The following is a 25304-nucleotide window of genomic DNA, read 5'->3' as shown; positions in this document are numbered from 1 at the left end:
TTATCTATTTAAAGGCACATCAATGTACAATTTAATATCTACAATTCTAATAAACCATGAAATGAGAATTTCAGTTCATCTTTATCCAGTTAGTTTGGAACAGAATGTATCTGAATTTGTCAGGTGTTTCAAAACTTTCTCATTCTAATCTCTACTGTTACAAAGAGATTTATTTTCCAGTATTCGTGACATTGATGCCGTATTTATTATTTTTTCCCTTTCTATTTTGCACGAGTCTAAAGATTATATGCACTTGTTCTATAGGATTGAATATTTTCTCGTCTTTCTTATCACTGATGTCAGGAAATAGCCACCTGTATGTCAGTGTATCATTGTACCTTTTTTGAGTGACGTTGCCAGTTAGTTTGAATATAGTTTTGTACTGTGGGCTTGCATCCAGTGGAAATTAGATTGAGACCACCACCCCCCAATTGTCAAAGAAGGGACTTTCAACCCAACAGAGCTGATAAAACACTGGAGGTTCAGTTGGTTCTGTGTTGAGAACATAAGAACATAAGAAACATAGAAATTAGGTGCAGGAGTAGGCCATTCAGCCCTTCGAGCCTGCACCACCATTCAATAAGATCATGGCTGATCATTCAACCTCAGTACCCCTTTCTTGCTTTCTCTCCATACCCCTTGATCTGTTTAGCTATTAGGGGCATACCTAACTCCCTTTTGAATATATCTAACGAACTGGCCTCAACAACTTTCTGCGGTAGAGAATTCCACAAGTTAACAACTCTGCGAGTGAAGAAGTTTCTCCTCATCTCGATCCTAAATGGCTTACCCCTTATCCTTAGACTGTGACCCCTGGTTTTGGACTTCTCCAGCATCGGGAACATTCTTCCTACATCTAACCTGTCCAATCCCGTCAGAATTTTATATGTTTCTATGAGATCCCCTCTCATTCTTCTAAACTCCAGTGAATACAAGCCCAGTCGATCCAGTCTCTCCTCATATGTCAGTCCTGCCATCCCGGGAATCAGTCTGGTGAACCTTTGCTGCACTCACTCAATAGCACGAACGTCCTTCCTCAGATTAGGAGACCAAAACTGAACACAATGGGCCCAAGTTTCCACACGCGCCTAGAACGGCGCAGTCCCGACCTGGACGCCCGTTTTTCGCGCCACAAAGTGCGCCTAAAAAAAACCTCGGTATTCTCCACCAACTTGCAGGTCCTCTGGCCCAAGGCGCAGCCAGCACGAGCTGTGGGGGGGCAGAGCCAGGTCCCTGCGCTGAAAACAGTGCCGGGACCTCTGCAAATGCGTGCTACAGTGGGCACGCAAGTGCAGTAGCTCCAGGCGCCGAACTGTGTGGGAGGGGCCCGAAGCACGCAGCCCCTAGCCCTGGCTGAATGGCCTCACTGGGGCTGCGTGAATAAGGCTCCTCCCACGGCCAGCTCCTGCTTCCCCCCCCCCCCCCCCCCCGACCAGACCCGCCACCCGCTCCCCACCCCCCCCCCCCCTGCCTCCGGACCAGACCCGACACCCGCTCCCCGCTCCCCCCCTGCCTCCGGACCAGACCCGACACCCGCTCCCCCCCCCCGCCCCCCCGACTGGACCCGACCCGCGCTCCTGTTCCCGCTCCCCCCCCCCCCCCGACTGGACCCGACCCGACCCAACCCGCGCTCCTGTTCCCGCTCCGCCCCCTGCCCGACTGGACCCGACCCGACCCGAGCTCCTGTTCCCGCTCCCCGACTGGACCCGACCCGAGCTCCTGTTCCCGCTCCCCGACTGGACCCGACCCGAGCTCCTGTTCCCGCTCCCCGCCTCCCCGACTGGACCCGACCCGACCCGCGCTCCTGTTCCCGCTCCCCGCCCCCCTGACTGGACTTGACCCGCGCTCCCGCCTCCTGACCCGACCCGACTCCCCACCCACTGGACCCGACCCGATTCCCGTCCCGGACTGGATCCGACCTGACCTCCCCCCGCCCCCTCTCTCCCTCCCTCCCTCCCTCTCTCTCTCCCTCCCTCCCCCCCCTCTCTCTCTCCCTCCCCCCTCTCTTTCTCCCTCTCCCCCTCTCTCTCTCCCTCTCTCCCTCCCCCTCTCTCTCTCCCTCCCCCCTCTCTCTCCCTCTCTTCCCCCCCCCCCCGACCCGAACCGAACCTCCCCGACCCGACCCAACCCAACGCCACCTACCTGTAAATCTGGTGCTGGGGACGGGCCCTGCCCGAAGTCTCGGGGCGGCCCGTTCAGCCTTCGGTCCCGAAAGGCCTGCCTGAAGCACTTTCACACAGGTAGGAAGATGGTTTATTTAATCTTTTCTTTGCTTATAAATGTTTATTCAGGTTGGATTTATTTGTATAATATTTGTATAAGTGTAAATAAGGATTTATTATAGAATTTAATGACTTCCCTTCCCCCCCCCCACCTCATTCTGGACGCCTAATTTGTAACCTGCGCCTGATTTTTTAATGTGTAGAACAGGTTTTTTCAGCTCTACAAAAATCTTCACTTGCTCCATTCTACTTTAGTTTGGAGTACGTTTTCACTGTGGAAACTTTCAAATCAGGCGTCAGTGGCCGGACAGGCCCCCTTTTGAAGAAAAAATTCTGTTCCAAAGTAGAACTGTTCTACCTGACTAGAACTGCAGAAAAAAAAATGTGGAGAATTGCGATTTCTAAGATAGTCCTTTCTCCACCAGTTGCTCCTAAAAATCAGGCGCAAATCATGTGGAAACTTGGGCCCAATATTCCAAGTGTGGCCTCACCAATATACTCAAATCCTCTAACTATGAAGGCCAACATGACATTTGCCTTTTTAACCACCTGTTGTAACTGCTTGTCAACTTTCAATGACTGATGTACCATGACACCCAGGTTTCGTTGCACCTCCCCTTTTCTTAATCCGTCACCATTCAGATAATATTCTGCCTTCCTGTTTTTGCCACCAAAGTGGATAACTTCACATTTATCCACATTATACTGCATCTGCCATGCATTTGCCCACTCACCTAACCTGTTCAAGTCACCCTGCAGCCTCTTAGCATCCTCCTCACAGCTCACTCCACCACCCAGCTTAGTGTCATCTGCACACTTGGAGATATTACATTCAATTCCTTCATCTAAATCATTAATGTATATTGTAAATAGCTGGGGTCCCAGCACTGAACCCTGCAGTACCCCACTAGTCACTGCCTGCCATTCTGAAAAGGACCCATTTATTCTGACTCTCTGCTTCCTGTTTGCCAACCAGTTCTCTATCCATGTCAATACATTACCCCCAATACCATGTGCCTTAATTTTGCACACTAATCTCTTGTGTGGGACCTTGTCAAAAGCCTTTTGAAAGTCCAAATACACCACATCCACTGGTTCTCCCTTGTCCACTCTACTAGTTACATCCTCAAAAAATTCTAGAAGATTTGTCAAGCATGATTTCCCTTTCATAAATCCACGCTGACTTGGACCGATCCTGTCACTGCTTTCCAAATGCTCTGCTATTTCATCTTTAATAATTGATTCCAACATTTTCCCCAATACCAATGTCAGGCTAACTGGTCTATAATTCCCTGTTTTCTCTCAGGAGCAGGAGTAGGCCATTTGGCCCCTGAGCCTGCTCTGCCATTCAATACAATCATGGATGATCATCGACCTCAACTCCACTTTCTCACCCGATCTCCATATCCCTTGATTTCTTCTAGACTCAAAAATGTATCTATCTTAACCTTGAATATATTCAGAGACTCAGCATCCACAACCCTCTGGGGCAGAAAGTTCCAAAGATTCACAACCCTCTGAGTGAAGAAATTCCTCCTCATCTCTGTCTTAAATGGCCTACCCCTTATCCTGAGACTGTGCCCCCTAGTTCTAGACACTCCAGTCAGGGAAAACAATCCCTCAGCATCGACCCTATCTATCCTCTTCAGAATCTTGTATGTTTCAATGAGATCACCTTTCATTCTTCTAAACTCCAGAGAGTATAGGCCCATTCTACACAATCTCTCATCATAAGACAGCCTTCTCATCCCAGGAATCAATCTAGTGAACCTCCGTTGCACCGCCTCCAAGGCAAATATATAATTCCTTAGATAAGGAGACCAAAAATTACCCACAGCCTACTCAGTTTCCAGTGTGTGTTTTTTTTATTACTTTCTTTTCTCATGGTGAGGGCATTTAACAGTTTTTCTATAATTGTATCCCTCCTTTCATCCACTTAACCTGACATCACTGCTGCTGAGATAGATGGAGCATAGCATCAAAGCACTGACCGCGCTCAATCAGCTCCGCTGGACGGGCTACATTGCCCGCATGCCTGACACGAGACTCCCAAAACAAGCGCTCTACTCGGAGCTCCGACACGGCAAGTGAGCCCCAGGTGGGCGGAGGAAACGCTTCAAGGTCACCCTTAAAGCCTCCTTGAAAAAATGTAATATCCCGACCGACACCTGGGAATCCCTGGCCCAAGACTGCCCAAAGTGGAGGAAAAGCATCCGGGAAGGCACTGAACACCTCTAGTCTCTTCGCCGAGAGCAAGCTGAAGCCAAGCGTCGACAGCGGAAGGAGCGCGCGGCAACCCACCCACCCGTTCCTTCAACCACCGTTTGCCCCACCTGTGACAGAGACTGTAGGTCTCGCATTGGACTCTTCAGACACTTGAGAACTCATTTCTAGTGCGGAAGCAAGTCATCCTCGACTCCGAGGGACTGCCTATGAAGATGATGAGCCCATCCTCTAGTCACCCCAGTGCTGTGGAACCAGCTCTAGGGATCATCTGGAAAGGGTGTGATTGTCTCTTTCCCCCCCATGGGAAGATGTGGAAGCCTCCACATAGCACCACGATCTGCGAAGAGACTAAGGAACTGAGGAGAGCAGGACTCAAATTTGCTTCATTCCCTGTTCCCTGACAAATGCTATGCTAGTTTGTTGATGAACAAGGTCATTTCAACGTAAAGAAATGGGCACATTCAAAATGTTAGTTTAATTTGCCAATTGAAGGAAAACACACTAACATTGCCCAGTGAATTAGTCTTTACACACAACAAGCCAATGACTCTCAAACCAGCTTCAAAGATACGTTGAATTTAGAGAGATTCATTTTAGTTGCATCAGTACACTTGTGTCTAACATAACAACATCATTTTAAGCTCAAACGGTCAAACAATACATATCAAGTGTCACTGAAATGATGTATCAGCTTCTGATCAAGTACAGTTTTGTTTTGTCTATTTAAAGGTAAGGCACACAACCTTAGAGGTTAATTAGGAAATGTTTTTATCAGTCCATCTGCACAGCCCATATCACCAAGGGCAGTACTCCCACTAATTTCATAGTCTAAACTACAGTTTAGCATTTTAAAACTAGTTTATATGCCATCATATAGGTAGCTTAAGAAGTATTGTTTTTATTTATTCAAGCAGTTTTCCAAGTTGTGTAGCCTGTACTTCTGTGTGCTGTCTTGATAACTTTTCTCAATGACTTGAAAAGGCTGTTTCTAAGGAGATGTTAGCAATGCATTCAAAAATGATCAAGGGGTAGTCTGCCTTCTGGAATTCTATTGAAATACTGATGCTGTTTTAAGGGTGGCTTTTGTTGGTTAAATCAAATGCCTCACTAGGTATTTCCTATAGACATGAATAAACACAAAAAATGATCTTGGTTTAAATTTTATCCAAACCCAGATTAACGACTTAATCATGTTGGGAATTTGGAATGTCTTTTCCTGTAAGAGTGACACCATGAGTGAGCAATGCTCTACAGAGAAACATTGTGTGGGGAAGGAATTCAGTTATGGACTGAGGCAAAGTGAGCATTGAAGGTATTTGGGGCTTCAAGATCATAGGGGATATCGGAAACATAGGGAGGCGTGAATAGCTAGGAGATAACAATGCATCAGGACCACGATACATATTTTACCCAGAATTGAATAAAAGGTGAATGTCAGTCTTGGTGTAAAGCATACTTTCGATGTAAGGTATCCTTCCCATCCATCAGATTAACAGAGTATGTGAAGAAGAGCAGGGGAGTTCTCCCCGGTGTACTGGCCAATTTCTTTCCCTCAATCAACATCACTAAAAACAGATGATCTGATCTTTATCATATTGCTGTTTGTTGGAGCTTGTTGTGTGCAAATGACTGCCATGTTTCCTACATTACAACTGTGACTACAGTTCAAAAAGTACTTAATTGACTGTTAAGTGCTTTGAGACATCCGGTGGTTGTGAAAGGCACTATATAAATGCAAGTCTTTCTCTTCTTTTCAGAAGTTTAAATGTAGCATGTATGAATATCTGTAAATAAATTTGAGCGTAATCATTGTAACTGAAAACATTTGCACTATTTTGTAGGTGAACGGCCATTTCAGTGCAACCTCTGTGAAAAAGCATTCAACCAAAAAAATGCACTACAAGTACATATGAAGAAACATACTGGTGAGAGACCATACAAGTGTGACTACTGCGGAATTTCTTTCACACAAAAAGGCAATATGAAGATACATATGAAGAGGGCACACGGTTTTCTTGGTTAGTGTTAGTGATTATGACTGTGAATCATTCTGCATAAAAAGTACATATGCTACTTTCGTGTTATAGTAGGCGGAGGAAGGGGGTATTTAAAAGGTAAATCGCCTAGAGGTGAATCTTTTGGAAGATGACTAATTTGACTCTGCATCTGTTGAAAACTCTCCCCGGCAGCTCCTCAGTCAGTCAGACTCCTCAGACTGTGTATGTCAAAATGGTTGCAATAACCCCAGAAACTCAGCCTTTCCACACTGGCAGCATGGAAGCTCAGCGGACAATTCAGGGCTTCCAGTCTCTTATCCTTGGATATACGTAAAAGTACAAATAAGTTGGGATTATAATTTACGTATTTGTTATTATGCTTATCCCACGATGGGTTTCCTTGAGCGGACATGTTACATCATCATCATCTCCCAACTGGAATTGCAGCTACAAAACGAATTTTGCTGCTACTTTCAAATCTACAATCAAACCTTCATGTTGAAGTTAATTGGCGCATGTTTACATATATAGGGTAAAAACAATGAGGAAGTGGTCTTTGTCGCGGCCATTTTTTTGGCTGCACAATTCACTTGGGTGGTGAGAGGAACCGATTTCCAAATGCAATCTCTGTTCAACGCCCCCATCACTCCGGAAGTGCGCCAGCTGCCAAATTGGCAGCAGGCAATTTCCAAGTGCCCAGGACATCCGCCTCGTACAGGCGTTGGCTCTCTTGAATGTGCTTAGAGCCTAACACCTGCTTTAGGACCCCAATGCCAAATTCGGCAGAGACTGGGCGAGGTATGTGCTGCGCATGCTCCGGTCAGTGTTTCTCGGTCTCTGCGGCCCTAACCAGGAGTCCTGAAAAGGCCACTGAAGATCAGGTATCTTTTCATTTTTTGCAGTTAGCTTAACATGGAGCCAGGAAGAGTAGGAACCCCTCAATACTACAGGCCGCTGTCAACCTGCGCTCTCTGTCCCCACCCCCGTTCCCCTCAACCCCTCCCAAGGCTCAACTGCGGGCTAACTCTTGACCGGCAACACCCAGTTGGTGTTCGCAGCCCACCAATAATGTGGAAATGAGGTCCGAAATCCAATTTGGACTGAACCTCAGCCATTGCTTCAAGGCACACCATCATCCTAGCAACAGAAACTGCCACAAAACCAATTTCTTCCCCTCCCAATGTGGAGAAAAATAATGAAGATATTGTTGTGTATGTATGATATAAATATATTCCCTGTACACTCAATGTACAGTTACATAAGACTACTGAATGTATCATCACACTGTATACACTGTGCTTGTACCACCAGAGGGTGCAACTGGTGGAGACCTAGGGGTCACCTGTACACTGCAGGTAACTAGGTATAAAAGAGAGCTCACCATGCTGTACCCTCACTCAGGAGCTGCAATAAATGGACTAAGGTCACCACAGTTCAAGTACAATACCTTGCCTCGTAGAGTCATTACTAAAGTGTTTACAGACACAATAACTGGCGACAAAATTATGAATTTCCACGCGAAAAATGGCTAACCTTGGCACATTTCAACAATTCGCCAATGGGGAAGATTGGGAGGCCTTTGTGGAAAGGCTCGAACACTTTTTCATTGCGAACGACCTGGCGGGAGACACACCGACCTCGCTGGCTGATAAGCACAGAGCTATCCTGCTCAGCAGTTGTGGGCCCACCATCTATGGTCTCATCAGGGACTTGCTAGCTCCAGAGAAGACAACAACCAAAACATACAGGGAGCTCGTAACGATGATACAGGAACAGCTCAAACCTAAAGAGAGCATCCTCACAGCCAGACATCAGTTCTACACACACTGGCGGCCCAAAGGCCAAGAAATTGCAAAATATGCTGCAGACCTCAGACGATTGGCTGCACCGTGTGATGTTGGCGACCACCTCACTGAAGCGCTATGGGACATCTTTATTATTGGAATCGGCCACGAGGGCCTTCTCCACCGGCTGCTTTCTGCGGATACCACAGTCACCCTGCAGAGGGCAATTAATGTGGGCCAGGCGTTCATGGTCTCGGCCTACGATTCCCAGCGGATGATTCACCCCCAGGACTCTAACCTGGCAAGTACTGTGAACTGACTGGCGTCTTTTAGAGGCAAGGTTGCTGAACGCAGTCTCTCTCGGTAGAGAGAACAGAACCCCGAGTCCCGCAACCCTGAGTCCGCTACATGGGGCCAACCGGCCAGCCCCACGCTGGCGCTGTGGAGGAAATCACAGGGCCCACCAGTGCCGCTACAAAGACTTTACTTGCAAAGGCTGTAACACGAAGGGCCACCTCCAGAGAATGTGCAAGAGAAATTGTACTCACCGAGTCGATGAAGAGTTGGCCGATCATCTGGACTCCAGCAACGACGAAAAGAGAGTCCATGAGGCAGCTCAGCCCCATGATGAGGTGTCCGGAGTGTTTACCTGCACCACCGAGAGCTCTCCGTTGAAAATGGAAGTCGAAATCAACAATGTTCCAGTCACGATGGAAGTGGACATAGGGGCGAGCCAATCGCTGATGAATCAGGCGGCCTTTGAGAAACTCTGGGACAATCCAATTGAATGACCTAAAATGATCTTGATCCAAGTGAAGCTGCTCACCTACACTAATGACACCATCCCAGTCATTGGCAGCGTGGATGTCCAGGTGTCCCATGGCGGCGCGATGCACAAGTTACCTTTGTGGATCGTTGCTGGTGATGGTCCAATGCTGCTAGGAAGAAGATGGATGAAACAAATCCATTGGAGCTGGGAAAACCTCCAACCTACGCGGCCCCAAATTTGGATCCAGCACAAAACCTGAGAAGCCAGCTGCTCAACTCGACTGCATGGAGACGACCCAACGTTGAGATGATCCAGCCGAAACAACCCGACCTCACCTTCCAAGCTCCAATGGCAGGACTCCGGAGGAAGAAAATCGGCGCAGAAGGCAACTTCCCTGCTTCTGTGGCAGAACCTGGGGAGAAAAGGATTACCGCAGCCTACCTCGTGAAGAGAAAGAAGATGGCACCCGCACCACGAAGTAAAGATGGCGGCGGCAGACCACGAGGGACAGCGTTGATGGAGCAACACGTGATGCCGAGCAGCGAACTGGATTGGGGTAAAGATTGCAAGGCCCTGTTAAAGGAGACCGGCATCCCATCACAATTAAAGAAACAGTTCCACTCTTTGTACAGCGATGCCGGTACTACACATGTAAAATATGTAATTGACAAATGCAAGTATATAAATGTAACTAACTGTGTCGAGTCGGGCGATTGCGGTCGGAGCCAATGTATTATGACAGTAAATGAAGAAATGATGTGCAATGCTGGGTTCTACATGTACGCCAACAAAACCAAGGGCAATCTCCCGTCGGAAGCACTCAGGTCCAGCGGGCTACCCGATCATGTAGCCTGCACCTCCAGGACCAATGTGATGCCCCAAGGAGCGTGGCCACACACAGAGGGAGCATACCAGCTGCATGGGCCAGCGATCACCAGACCTCAAAGGCACCACTACTGGTACCCTGCCCCAGATCGTCTCTACCTCTCTGGCCACCAGGGCCAGTACCGGGAGCAAGAGGCTAGCACCCTCCAGTTCTCCCAACGGAACCTGGGATGACCAGGCTCCCACTATCGCTGAAGGGCAGCAGGGAGACACTGCAGCCCTCAAAGGAGGACACGGAGGCCACACACCCCTGTGGCTCTGCCCACCACTAGGCAATGGCAAAGGCCCTGAGACTCAGCCAGGTGAGCGATCTGAGCCCACCCAGCTGGCAGGGGGCACAGCGCCGCCATCAGACAACCTGGACACAGTCCGGTCACTCTGGAACTAGCGTCCTCACCCACCTGCACCTACACCCCAGGGGCAAGACTGTGAAAAATGTACTTGTTCCACTACTGCCAAACCCAAACCGTGATGTAATTAATCATATGTTTTTTTTTGTTATTTCCATCTGTACATGTATGCACATGCAGGTGTTGAGCCACAAACATGGTCTATGTATGGGGGGTGGGGGAGAGGGGGGGGGCGGCGGGGGGAGAAATGGATATATGTAGCCATGGACACACGTGGATCACATCCAGAACCCACTCAACTCCCAATCTCAAACCATCCACTGCTGACCACTTCCCAACGTTGTGGCAATAAGGACTTGGGGGTCAACAGGGAGAGAGCCAAGCCAAAGCATAGACAAGCTGCAAGAGCTTTGGGCACTCAAATCTAGGGCCAGAGCACACAGTGCAAAGGCCAGTGGCACAAGACTTAGGGGAGAGTGATGTTGTGTATGTATAATATAAATATACTCCCTGTACACTCAATGTACAGTTACATAAGACTATTGGATGTACCTTCACACTGTATACACTATGCTTGTACCACCAGAGGGTGCAACTGGTGGAGACCTAGGGGTCACCTGTACACGACAGGTAACCAGGGATAAAAGGGAGCTCACGGAGGCGCAGGCTACATGTACCCTCACTCAGGAGCTGTAATAAATGGACTAAGGTCACCAAAGTTCAAGTACAATACCTTGTCTCGTGTAATCATTACTAGATTGCTTACAAGACACAATAGATATGAACTGACCTGCTTTAGCAGTTGAAAGTGTACTTTACTACAACGTTGAAAGTTGTACATAATTAATAAGCTTTTTTTGTGGGGTGGGGGGCGGGGTTGAAATGTCTAATAATTCTTTCAGCTTGAAAGATTTTAATTTTTTTTGTTCCTACAGGCAGTGGTCAGGACACGGGAAGTAGCCAAGAACAGGAAGGAGATGATGCAAGCCGTGGCCTTGACCTGGTGGAGGTTGTCCCAGAATCCTCTAATGAATGGCACTGTAGGATAGCAAATGTATTCCGCTAACTTATTCCACCTCCCCCATACACACTTGAGTGCAAAAAATTGAGTGTTTAGTACTCATTAAAACAAACGTTTCCTAAATGTGGAATTATTTCTATTGACCTTCATTCAACAAGGTACCATACCTGGGTCATGCAAAAAGTCAAAGTGCCACCAGGTTTGTTTATCCGTGTCAAAGTATGAGTCAACGATTAAAACAAGGAATTGACCTTGAGCTAAAGGGCTAAAATCATGACGTACTGTATATCTAGCCAGCATGCAATGCTAAATGGTATTCTGAAGCAAAAGTGGATGACCTACAAGTTCAGGAAAATGCAGCATAATGAAGTGCACTGTCCACACAATCCATTTTGAAGATCGGTTGCGAAGGAAACCTAGATTCATTCCTGCTGTGCAGGGAGCAGTTACTCTTGTGGTATCAAGAGTAGCACTGCAGATTCGAATTACAATTGGCCTGATTGCTCATTTAAAATGTTGCACAATGGGGGAGCCTTGCTGCACATCTCCCATCAGCTGACCGTTTCATGGTTCTACCACCACCAGAGCAAATTGGCTGCCATATTTCCAGAGAACTTTTAATTATGATCTGCCTGGTAGTTACTCAGAGCATTTTAACTTGCCTGTAGTGTTATGACTTGCTACTAGTGTGACTATCTTTCAGAATATATAATTATTCCATGTATCAAAATAAATGGCCGATTGTGTAAGGGTTAATTTTGTTGCATTCCAAAGATTATTTTTGTAGTTGTTCCCCACTTTACATATGTAGCACAACATTTTGTGCATTTGATAAAACTATAGTCTCTAGATCAGGGACTTGTACATGGATGTATATATTGTCTGCATTCTATGGCTAAGGTATTTTTGGTTTGCACTGTTACTACATGGGCACTTCTTTCAGTATTGTATTTTTCCCATTGTATTATATAACAAGTGTTAATTTTTTCCCCCCGATATAAACCTTGTGCATCATTTTTTTATTTGACTTTAATGAAACATACTGTAAAAATCTGACATTTGTAAAAACTGGTTGCATGTAAATATAACTAAAAAGCATCTTGAATGATGATCAAAAGATGTACTTTCCACCGCCTCCGATGGAGTTTTTTTGGTTTAATCTATTGTTTAAGTGCTTTGTATATAGATTGTATAATTTGTGACACAAGGGACATTTTTCTTTTTTGTAAGTACATGTAATGTATTTAAATCAAGATATTTCAAATAATAATACTATTGGTTTTTAACAAACCAGTTTTGTGTTTTTTTTATTTCAAATAGGTAATAACTGAGTGCTGCAGTTGCATTTCGTTTGTAGGAAAATACATTTATTTTTCCCAATTTGTTCTTCTGGAAGTACTGATCTTTGCTAGGAGAACCTTCCATGAGCATTCTGGTCAAATGATTATTCATCATGTACAAGCCAGTTTAGTGGGCCATCAGACTGTTTGACTGCAGAAGACCTTGGAAACACTCAGCAGACCAGGCAGCACCTGTGGAGAGAGTTAACATTTCAGGTCGGTGACCTTTCGTCAGAACCCGGATAAATTAGAGATTTAACCATTTATAAGCAAGTACAGAGCCAGAGTAAAAGGGGTGAGGAAAGAACAAAGTGGATAGTCTGCGATAGGATGGAAGGCAGGAGTAATTCAATGACAAAAGAGTTGATGGAACAAGTGAAGAAACAAAAGATGGATCTAGAGGAACATAGGAACAGGAATATACCATTCAGCCCTTCGAGCCTGTTTCGCCATTCAATGAGATCTGCGACCTAACTCCATATACCCACCTTTGGCCCATATCCCTTAATGCCTTTGGTTAACAAAAAGCTATCAATCTCAGATTTAAAATGAACAATTAATCTAGCACCAATTGCTGTCTGTGGAAGAGAATTCCAAACTTGTACCGCCCTTTGTATGTAGAAGTGTTTCCTAATTTCACTCCTGAAAGGTCTGTCTCTAATTTTTTGACTATGTCCCCAGCCCTAGACTCCCCAACCAGTGGAAATAGTTTCTCTCTATCTACCCTATCTGTTTTCCTTACTATCCTGAAAACTTCAATCAGATCACCTTTAACCTTCTAAATTTTAGGGATGCAACCCTAATTTGTGTAATCTCTCCTCGTAATTTAACCCTTGACAGCTATCATTCTGGTAAACCCTCCGAGGTATCATTCTGCACTTCCTCCGAGGCCAATATTTCCCTCCTAAGATGCAGTGCCCAGAATTGCTCACAGTACACCAGGTGTAGTCTAACCAGGGTTTTGTATAGCTACATCATAACTTCTACCCCCTTGTGTTTTAATTCTTTAGATATAAAGGCCAGCATTCCTTTAGCCTTTTTGATTATTTTCTGTACCTGTTCATGATATTTTAATGATACCTGGACCACAAATTTCTTTGGACCTCTACTGTGTTTAGCTTTTCACCATTTAGAAAGCACCCTGTTCTATCCTTTTTAGGTCCAAAGTGGATGACCTCACATTTGCCTACATTGAAATCCATTTGCCACAGTTTTGCCCATTCACTTAATTTATCAATATCCCTTTATAATTTTATGCTTTCATCTACACTACCTACAATGCCACCTATCTTTGTGTCATCGGCAAATTTGGATATATGACTTTCTATGCCATCATCTAAGTCATTAATAAAGACAGTGAATAGTTGAGGCCCCAACATGGATCCCTGCGGGACACCACTAGTCATATCCTGCCAATTAGACTACCTATCCATTATCCCTACTCTCTGTCTCCCGCCCCTCAGCTAATTTTCTAACTAGGTCAATAATTTGCCCTCAATTCCATGGGCTTCTACCTTAGTTAACAGGCTTTTATTTGTGAATTTATCAAATGCCTTCTGGAAGTCCATATAAATAACATCCATAGACATTCCCCTGTCTACTACTTTAGTCACCTCCTCAAATAATGCAATCAGGTTTGTCAGGCATGACCTACCTTTCACAAATCCATGGCTCGCTCTGATCAACTGAAAATTTTCAAAGTGTTCATTCACCAGATCCTTAATTATACACTCTAGCAATTTCCCAACAACAGATGTTAGGCTAACTGGTCTATCATTCCCTGGATTAATAAGCGATCTCCGAGTAAAAGATCTTTGGAATGAGTGACCGTAACATGGTTGAATTTCAACTTCAGTTGGAGAGTGAGAATGTTGGATCTCTAACCAGTATCCTAAGCTTAAATAAAGGAGGCTACAAAGGTATGAAAGCAGAGTTGGTTAAAGTGGACTGGGAAAATAGATTACAGAAGGGGACGGTTGATGATTAGTGGCAGACATTTAAGGAGATATTTCATAACTCTCAACAAAAATATATCCCAATGAGAAGGAAAGGCTGTAAAAGAAGGGATAACCATCCGTGGCTAACTAAGGAAATAAGGGATGGTATCAAATTGAAAACAAAGGCATACAAGTGGCCAAGACTAGTGAGAGGCCAGAGGATTGGGAAACTTTTAAAAGCCAGCAAAGAATGACTAAAAAAATAATAAAGAGAGGGAAGATAGATTGTGAAAGTAAACTAGCACGAAATATAAAAACATAGTGAGATTTTCTTCAGGTACATAAAAAGGAAAAGAGTGGTTAAAGTAAATGTTGGTCCCCTAGAGGATGAGACCGGGGAGTTAATAATGGGGAACAGGGAAATGGCAGAGACTTTGAACAAATATTTTGTATCGGTCTTCACAGCAGAAGACACTAAAAACATCCCAATAGTGGATAATCAAGGGACTATAGGGAGGGAGGAACTTAATACAATCACTATCATTAAAGAAGTAGTAGTCGGTAATTTTTCAGGCCAGGTCCAAGACCACCCCAACCTCTGTCGTCGAATTACAGGACGCAGACGATGCCTGCGCCTGCGCACATTCAGGGCCCAAACTCCAGGACATAGTCGACGTATTTACTGAGGCATACGAAAGCCTAGGCCTTACGCTAAACATCCGTAAGACAAAGGTCCTCCACCAGCCCGTCCTCGCCGCACAGTACTGCCCCCGAGTCATCAAGCTCCACGGCGCGGCCCTGGACAACGTGGACTATCTCCCATACCTCGTGAACCTCTTATCAACAAAAGCAGACATCGATGAGGAGATTCAACACCGCCTCCAGTGCCTGAGGAAAAGAGTGTTCAAAGACCAGGCCCTCAAATCTACCACCAAGCTCATGATCTACAGGGCTGTAGTAATACCCGCCCTCCTGTATGGCTCAGAGATATGGACCATGTACAGTAGACACTTCAAGTCGCTGGAGAAATACCACCAATGATGTCTCCGCAGGATTCTACAAATCCTCTGGGAGGACAGACGCACCAACATTCGTGTCCTCGACCAGGCCAACATCCCCAGCATTGAATCACTGACCACACTTGATCAGCTCTGCTGGGCAGGCCACATTGTCTGCATGCCAGACACGAGACTCCCAAAGCAAGCAAGCGCTCTACTCGCTCCTTCATGGCAAACTAGCCAAAGGTGGACAGAGGAAACATTACAAGAACACCCTCAAAGTCTCCCTGATAAAGTGCAACATCCCCACCGACACCTGGGAGACCCTGACCAAAGACCGCCCTAAGCAGAGGAATTGCATTTGGGAGGGCGCTGAGCGCCTCGAGTCTCATCGGTGAGTGCATGTAGAAAACAATAGCAGGCAGTGGAAAGAACGTGCGGCAAACCTGTCCCACCCTCCCTTCCTCTCAACGACTGTGGCTCCCATATTGGACTGTTCAGCCACCCAAGGACTCATTCTAAGAGTGGAAGCAAGTCTTCCTCAACTCCGAGGGACTGCCTATGATGATGATGATGATGATGATATGATGAGTACTCAGTAAAATAATGGGACTAAAGGCGGACAAGTACCCTGGACCTGATGGCTTGCATCTTAGGGTCCTATAGAAGTGGCTGCGGAAATAGTGGATGCATTGGTTGTAATCTACCAAAATTCCCTGGATTCTGGGGAGGTCCCAGCGGATTGAAAAACCGCAAATGTAACGTCACTATTTAAAAAAGGAGGGAGACAGAAAGCAGGAAACTATAGACCCTGTATAACATCTAAAATCCACATCTGTCATTGGGAAAATGCTGGAGTCCATTATTAAGGAAACAGTAGCAGGACATTTGGAAAAGCATAATTCAATCAAACAAGAGTCAGCATGGTTTTATGAAAGGGAAATCATGTTTGCCAAATTTTCCAACATTATGCTCCACCTGCCAAATTTTTGCCCACTCAGCCTGTCTATATTCCCTTTGCAGATTTTTTGTGTCCTCCTCTCAATTTGCTTTCCCACCCATCTTTGTATCATCAGCAAACTTGGTTACATTACAATCAGTCCCTTCATTCAAATCATTAATATAGATTGTAAATAGTTGAGGCCCCAGCACCTCAAGATGTTTTTTGAGGATGTAATGAGTCGGGTGGATAAGGGGGAACCAGTGGATGTGGTGAATTTGGATTTCCAGAAGGCATTTGATAAGGTGCCACATAAAAAGTTACTGCACAAGATAAAAGTTAATGGGGTTGGGGTAATATATTAGCATTGGTTGACGATTAGCTAACTAACAGAAAACAGAGTGTCAGGATAAACGGGTAATCATTTTCCAGTTGGCAAAACAGTAACTAGTGGGGTGCCACAGGAATCGGTGCTGGGGCCTCAACTATTTACAATCTATATTAATGATTTGGATGAAGGGACCGAGTGTAATGTAACCAAGTTTGCTGATGACACAAAGATGGGTGGGAAAGCAAATTGTGAGGAGGACACAAAAAATCTGCAAAGAGAATATAGACAGGCTAAGTGGGCAAAAATTTGGCAGATGGAGCATAATGTTGGAAAATTTGAGGTTATCCACTTTGGCAGAAAAAAATAGCAAAGCAGATTATAATTTAAATGGAGAAAAATTGCAAAGTGGTTCAGTACAGAGGGACCTGGGGGTCCTTGTGTATGAAGCACAAAAAGTTAATATGCAGGTACAGCAAGTAATCAAGAAGGCAAATGGAATGTTGGCCTTTATTGCAAGGGGGATAGAGTATAAAAGCAGAGAAGTCCTGCTACAAGGTATTGGTGAGGCCACACCTGGAGTACTGCATGCAGTTTTGGTCTCCGTATTTAAGAAAGGATATACTTGCATTGGAGGCTGTTCAAAGAAGGTTCACTCAGTTGATTCCGGAGATGAGGGAATTGACTTATGAATATAGGTTGGGTCTATACTCATCGGAGTTCAGAAGAATGAGAGATGATCTTATCGAAACATATAAGATAATGAGAGGGCTGGACAAGATAGGATGCAGAGAGTATATTTCCACTCATAGGGGAAACTAAAATTAGGGGGCATAATCTCAAAATAAGGGGCCACCCATTTAAAACTGAGATGAGGAATTTTTTCTCTGAGGGTTGTAAATCTGTGGAGGCTGGGTCATTGAATATATTTAAGGCGGAGATAGACAGATTTTTGAGCGATAAGGGAATAAAGCGTTATGGGGAGCGGGCAGGGAAGTGGAGCTGAGTCCATGATCAGATCAGCCATGATCTTATTAAATGGTGGAGCAGGCTTGAGGGGTCAAATGTCCTAATCCTTCTTGTGTTCTTGTGTTTCCCTCTCTCACCATTCTTAAATAGTGCAGTGTCTTGCACAATTTTCCAATCTAATGGAACGGTTCCTGAATCGAAAGAACTTTGGAAGATTATAGTTAGGGCATCTGCAATGTGCTCACCTACTTCCTTTAAAACCCTGGAATGGAAACTATCTGGTCCTGGGGATTTGTCACTCTTTAGTGCCATTATTTTCTTCATTACTGTCCCTGATTCAATATTAGTTTCCTTGGGATTTCCAGCATAGAAACATAGAAAATAGGTGCAGGAGTAGGCCATTCAGCCCTTCGAGCCTACACCACCATTCAATATGATCATGGCTGATCATGCAATTTCAGTACCCCATTCCTGCTTTCTCTCCATACCCCTTGATCCCATTAGCCATAAGGGTCACATCTAACTCCCTTTTGAATATATCTAACGAACTGGCCTCAACAACTTTCTGTGGTAGAGAATTCCACAGGTTCACAATTCTGAGTGAAGAAGTTCCTCCTCATCTCGGTCCTAAATGGCTTACCCCTTATCCTTAGACTGTGACCCCTGGTTCTGGACTTCCCCAACATCAGGAACATTCTTCCTGTATCTAACTTGTCCAATCCTGTCAGAATTTTATACGTTTCTATGAGATCCCCCCTCATCCTTCTAAATTCCAGTGAATATATAAGCCTACTCGATCCACTCTTTCTTCATATGTCAGACCTGCCATCCCCGCCATCTGGTGAACCTTCGCTGCACTCCCTCAATAGCAAGAATGTCCTTCCTCAGATTAGGAGATCAAAACTGTACACAATATTCAAGGTGTATCCTCACCAAGGCCCTGTACAACTGCAGTAAGACCTCCCTGCTCCTATACTCAATTCCTCTCGCTATGAAGGCCTACATGCCATTTGCCTTCTTCACCGCCTGCTGTACCTGCATGCCAACTTTCAATGACTGATGTACCATGACACCCAGGTCTCGTTGCATCTCCCCTTTTCCTAATCTGTCACCATTCAGATAATATTCTGCCTTCCTGTTTTTGCCACCAAAGTGGATAACCTCACATTTATCTACATTTATACTGCATCTGCCATGCATTTGCCCACTCACCTAACCTGTCCAAGTCACCCTGCAGCCTCTTAGCATCCTCCTCACAGCTCATACTGCCACCCAGCTTAGTGTCATCTGCAAACTTGGAGATATTACATTCAATTCCTTCATCTAAATCATTAATATATATTGTAAATAGCTGGGGTACGAGCACTGAACCGTGCGGCACCCCACTAGTCACTGCCTGCCATTCTGAAAAGGACCCGTTTACTCCTACTCTTTGCTTCCTGTCTGCCAACCAGTTCTCTATCCACGTCAATACATTACCCCCAATACCATGTGCCTTAATTTTGCACACTAATCTCTTGTGTGGGACCTTGTCAAAAGCCTTTTGAAAGTCCAAATACACCACATCCACTGGTTCTCCCTTGTCCACTCTACTAGTTACATCCTCAAAGAATTCTAGCAGATTTGTCAAGCATGATTTCCCTTTCATAAATCCACGCTGACTTGGACCGATCCTGTCACTGCTTTCCAAATGCTCTGCTATTTCATCTTTAATAATTGATTCCAACATTTTCCCCACTATCGATGTCGAACTAACTGGTCTTAAAGAGATCCTAAAGTCACTCCATTGTAACACCCAGTAATGAATTCTAAGGGTTCCACCTTCAGTGCTCTATCCTTTAGTCCATTTCATGTATTGATCACTCTTTGCATGAAGAACTTCCTGAGATCAGTCCTAAATTTCCCTTTTGCTAGTTATAAACTATGTTTCCGTGTCTTAGCCTTGCAATTTACTTTAAATAAATTTTTCTGTATCATTTACTATCTTGTATACCTCTATATGGTTGGCTCTCTGATGCCTTTTATCAAGTATTAAAACCCAATTTTCAACAGTTTTTTTGTTATACCTGTATCTCTGACACTGCTGATTAACCTAAAAGTTCATCTCAGCACTAAATCTAGCAGCAGAATGTCTCCCTCGTCTCTGATTGCTGCTCTACATTGGTTGGACATGTCGCGTGTCAAATCTACAAGGATTTCTAGGTCTCTTTCACATTCATCCTTGGATATTTCAACACTATTCATGGATAATAGTCACCATTTTTCCATCTTGTGTGCAGTATTTTACACATATCTACATTAAATTTCATCTAATATTATTGTACCATATTTTGTCCAACTGATTCTGTAATCTCTGAAGTTCCTCCTCCAATTCCACTGCCCCATCTAGTTTACTATCACCTTAATGTATCTGATTTGCCTTGAACTTCCAAATCCTATCACTGATGTAAATTAGAAACTATAGTGGTACACTGATCCCTGGGTACTCAACAATATTTCCATTCTCCACAGCTCAACTAAAGCCTTTTCACATGAAGTCTTGTTATATCATCTTGTAGGGCTTTCCACAGTTCACTTGGATTGTCAATTCCTTTTCGATGTTGAGGAGGTTTATTAGGCAAGATCCTCCCCTTGAATACTCTCAAGTTTACTCCTGATAATTGATTTCATTATTTTACATGGAATGAAAGAAAGACTATTGGATAAGCCTGTTTTATTGCATTCTTGAAATTTGGGCACATATTGACTTGACTTGATGTCAATCTACGGATTTGAAAAGGAAAAATTTGCAGGACTAGGGGGAAAGAGCAGGGGAGTGGGGCTAATTGGATAGCTCTTTCAAAGAGCCAGCATGGGCACGATGGGCCAAATGGCCTTATTCTGTGCAGTAAGATTCTATGCTAGTATCTCTCCAGTATCTTCATGATTGTATAGTCTCTCAAAATTTTATCACTCTGAGGTTAAGTACCATCTTTCCATGAAAATTGAGACCTTTTAGCTTCTGAGTATTTGGAGAAAGTAATCACGCAGAATATTTACCACCTTGCGCTCATCATCTCTCAAGCCTGTTTATATTTTTTATGGTTCTCACCTCTTTTACTTTTGTAGTACTGAAAGTTCTTACTATTATGCATTGCATCTGCAGCAATACTCTTTTCTAGGTCTCTTTGACCCTCTGGTCACTTTTTTTAAACATGTCCTGCATGTTCTTATTTCCATCCCTGTGAACCCCTTCCCCTTTCTCCCTCTAGGATTTGTAGAGCTTGTCTTTTCATCACACATACAAAATAACTGACCTTAATGATCTTTGCAGTTGAATTATAATTGTAACTTTATTTTAACAGGGACAAACACGGAGTATTTAGGTGCATTATTTTTTTTACATATACATTCAGAAACAACATTTGGTCACACATGTTCATTCAGCTTTTCCTAGTATGTATTCTCTATAAGCATGTTACCATACATAAACTGGCAATATATTGGAAAACCAACGGTGTTAATGACTCTCCACATCCAACTGCTCGTGCTTTTTCGGCAGAACCGATTAGAGAATGTGAGAAGAGCAGATGGTGGCTGGAGCACGTTTCATGTCATTCGCTGGATACTACATCACAGATGACAGAAGAAACATTTCTAATTGAAAGCAACAGTAGCAGCAGGATTCAGTACTGAGGGAAGGGGTTTTGCATTTGTTCTGCGTCTCCAGTAGAAAATGTCTGGCACCACGAGAAGAATACTAACATTATTCTATCAGGATTATTAAAATATTTGTGGGGGGTTTCTTTAGTGTTGTATTCTTGGTACGTGTGCATGGTGCATTAGCATTGATCACAAGTGCAGAGGCATTCACCCTTGTGACATGTTTGGGGATGTGAATGCCAGTTATCGCATGCAAGAGATGTGAAAATTGACCACTCGGGGTTCTAGTGAGTGCAAAGTTGCCATTTTATGTACTAGTAGCTACTGTTACTTTTGAGAGGACAGAGAAAACAATATGGGATATAAATGTGTAAGTATAAAGGTAATAAAATATTATTTCAGTTACAAGATCAGTGCAATTCAAAAGAGCACTCGCATAGGAAGGGTCGATGCCCATACCTATGGACATTTAGTTCATCAAACAATCGTTCAGTGCTGAGAGTTAGCATTAGTTTCAGGTTATAGCTTTTACTGGTAACCTTTTCATGAAATTCAGGTTAGTATAATACCCTTGGTGTTCACAGCTTTACAGCACGTAATGCTGCTTATCTTCATTACACCACCATAAGGTTTACATGTGTGTGGAGAATGTTTCTGCGGCTTTAATACACACCGTGCTATTGAACAGTTTCTTTGGGCGCAAGCAACCAATGGAATGTGTGTTCAAAATGGAGTTTATTGATCTGCATAGCAACAGCCAGACAACTTTTCTTTTTTTTTTTAAACACTGTGCTAATATGTTTAGTACAACATTAGCAAATGTCTTAATATTCTTTGACAGTAATCTCTGCTAATAGATGTAGTGGAAAATAGCCATGTCTGTGTTAAGATGCAATAAACTTCATTGTAAAACATTAGGTTCCTTATTTCTATATGCATAGAAAAGGCCACTGAAAAGAAAATTTTAAGAATATTGGCACTTCACATCTCAAGTGTTTAAGACCATTATAATAACTTAACAATGGAGGCAAGTGTAAGTAATAAAAACATTCCATTTAACATACAACTCATACAGTCTACTCCTGTTAATTCAAAATCACTTTTTCATCATGTTATCCAGTGGTTCAAATTAAGAAATTTAAATAAAAAGGTGTTTTTGCTTAAAAAAAATCAAGTTAACAGATAATTTAAACTAAGCAACTTTGTATTAAGAGCAGCAGGCTATAAGCCTGATCAGTAATGGATCATATTTGTATGCCAGTCATTTTTTGAGGGGCGGAGTAAATGCTAGTTAATTTTTGAAGTGATAAGACTGTTAATATATAACACCGAGCGAAGATCTTTTTCATTTTTGAAGCATTCCTTTCTGCTGCACTCGTTGATGTGGATTTAACGTCTAGCAGGTGAACCTTCACCTTTTTTCCCCTGTTCGGAACAAAAATAAGGGCAAAATATTTCAATCAAGATACATGTCCAATTAATAAGCAGCAGACAGTCAGTAACATAAACAATGACAGTAACAGGAAATGCTGGAAACACTCTGCAGGTCAGTCAACGCCTTTGACAAAGGGTCGACACTTGAGACATTGGGGCTTAAATTTGTTAGCACCCCAACCCGAACTAAATCCATCCTCATGCCTTAGTATCAGTTGTGGCTCAGTGGGTAGCACCCTGGCCTCTGAGTCAGAAGGTTGTGGGTTCAGAGTCCCATTCCAGGGACTTGAGCACATAAATCTACGTTGACACTCCAGTACAGTGCTGAGGGAGTGCTGCACTGTTGGTGATGCCGTCTTTTGGATGAAACGTTAAACTGAGGCCCCATCTGCTCTCTCAGGTGAACAAAAAAGATGTCATGACACTATTTTGAAGAGCAGGGGAGTTCTCCCCTGTGTCCTGGCCAATATTTATCCTTCAATCAACATCACTAAAACAGATTATCTGGTCATTATCACATTGGTGTTTGTGGAAGCTTGCTGTGTGCAATTGGCTGCTGCATATTTTACATTACAACAGTGATGACACTCCAAAAGGTACTTCATTGGCTGTAAAGCACTTTGAGACGTCCAGTGGTCGTGAAAGGCGCTATATAAATGGCAAGTCTTTCTTCTTTCATCATAATAATTCAGGCAAGCTGTGGGTGCCAATCAGAACCCCCTCCCCCGACATAGGGCCCACAGGTAAGTCCGACAGCGGCCCTGCAGTTGGGTGGAGTCGTCAGGAGCGCTCCTGCTCCTTTCAACGCTACAAATCCATGTTCCTGGAAGTTTTGGATCCTATTTTGAGTGGCCCCTAGTGGTCACATTTAAGGACCGCTGGTTGGGTTGTTCAGGATCCAGAAATACCAGTCGAAGCTTGTGCATCACGGACCCCGACTAGGGCAAACCAATTTAACAATTCAGGTCGGAAATGAGTTCGAGAGCCTCACTGCAATATTGAACTAAAGCCCGCGAAGTGCCATGGTATAAATAAAAAAGGACCCCCGACAATTTAGCAGTGCCTACCAGGGGAATTCTTACCCCATATATTAGATAGAACACAACTCATCTCACATTGGTATCTGTTAGTGAAAGGAACTCTTGGGGCTAATGCTGATTTTGTCCCACTGTATAAAATGGGCAGTAGCAAATTAGAAGCTACATTGCCCCTGGTTTTCTATTGACTTCAATGGGGAAAAAAATGGGGAGAGATGTAACACGGGCTGCTGATTCGCTAGCACCCATTCTACACTATCGCACAAAGTCAAAATTACCACCCTTTGACTCTTAAATGTCCCTCTTTGTTGTTTGTGTCTGTTAAACTATCGACTTAAATTATTGACAATCTGCATTTTAGACCGAACATGCCATTAAAACAAATTTCATCTCTTTGTATCCATTTGACAGCAATACATAAAACAAATTGACATTTAAATCATCCATGACCTTCAATAGAAGTGATAGAAATGAAACATAAAACAACTCACTGATATATTAAGCTGTATTGTCATCTCCCTTAACAAAGGCGAAGACAAACATAAGCATACACATTTATTTTGAAAACTTTATATTTGCATTTAAATAATGCACTTTAAATGAGAAAATTAGCATTTAGATTGCCTACAATTGGAGGCATTGGCTCAAAGTCAAGGGACAAAGAATCAAATGCTTCGAAAAACATGGTCAGAGCTCAACATAGATAGCTTCACTGGAAGTAACATGAGTGGGTAAATGGGATTACTTGAATCAAAAAAGTCATATATATACCCATTAAAAGTATTCCTTCAATTTGTGTAATCTTGCAGAAAGGTGCCTAGCAACCTCTATGCTGTACACTTAGAACATAAGACCATCGGAAATAGGAACAGGAGTAGGCCATATTGCCCCGCGAGCTTGCTCCACCATTCAATAAGATCATGGCTGATCTTCGACATCAACTCCACTCTCCCCTCCTATCCCCATATCCCTTGATTTCCTTAGTGCCTGAAAATTTATCAATCTCCGTCTTGAATCCACTCAACGACTGAGCCTCTACAGCCCTCCGGGGTAGATAATTCCAAAGATTCACCACCCTATTGAGACTAGATATATAGCAGCGTTCAGGCGTGAACACTTATTCCACACCTGTTTCTCAGACAACCCAGCTGAGACCATTTGGAAGATGTTCAACTGTGAAATATCAGTTGAAATGGAGTTCCAATCCCAGGTGTCTCCCAGGCTGTGAGATGATTCGCTAGCCCATTGCCCTTACCAAATCATCTGCAAACACAATTTCCAAACTAGCAGCTAACATTTTGCTTCAGACAAAGAAATCAATTTATCGGCCTTTTAAAGAATCCTTCAAACAAGCTTCTCCTGCCCAACACCTCACCCTGTCTCTAGCATTCCTTCTGACATTATTCTCTGCAATCTTTCATCATA

General features: G+C 43.9%; 1 protein-coding gene across 4 annotated transcripts in view; it reads right to left on the bottom strand.

Annotated features, from left to right (window-relative positions):
• Positions 1-21079: 21079 nt before the first annotated feature.
• The window catches only part of LOC139272308 (myelin basic protein-like), a 271092-nt gene continuing 266867 nt past the window's right edge, over positions 21080-25304 (bottom strand). For all 4 annotated transcript variants that reach the window (XM_070888585.1, XM_070888583.1, XM_070888584.1 and 1 more), the window contains one exon: positions 21080-22833. In XM_070888585.1, the coding sequence (XP_070744686.1) occupies positions 22798-22833 (36 nt within the window). In that variant the 3' untranslated portion in view covers positions 21080-22797. The remainder of the gene's footprint in view (positions 22834-25304) is intronic.

Source organism: Pristiophorus japonicus, chromosome 1 (assembly GCF_044704955.1).
Source record: "Pristiophorus japonicus isolate sPriJap1 chromosome 1, sPriJap1.hap1, whole genome shotgun sequence".
NCBI lineage: Eukaryota > Metazoa > Chordata > Chondrichthyes > Pristiophoridae > Pristiophorus > Pristiophorus japonicus.
This window is presented reverse-complemented; position numbering and strand designations above follow the sequence as displayed.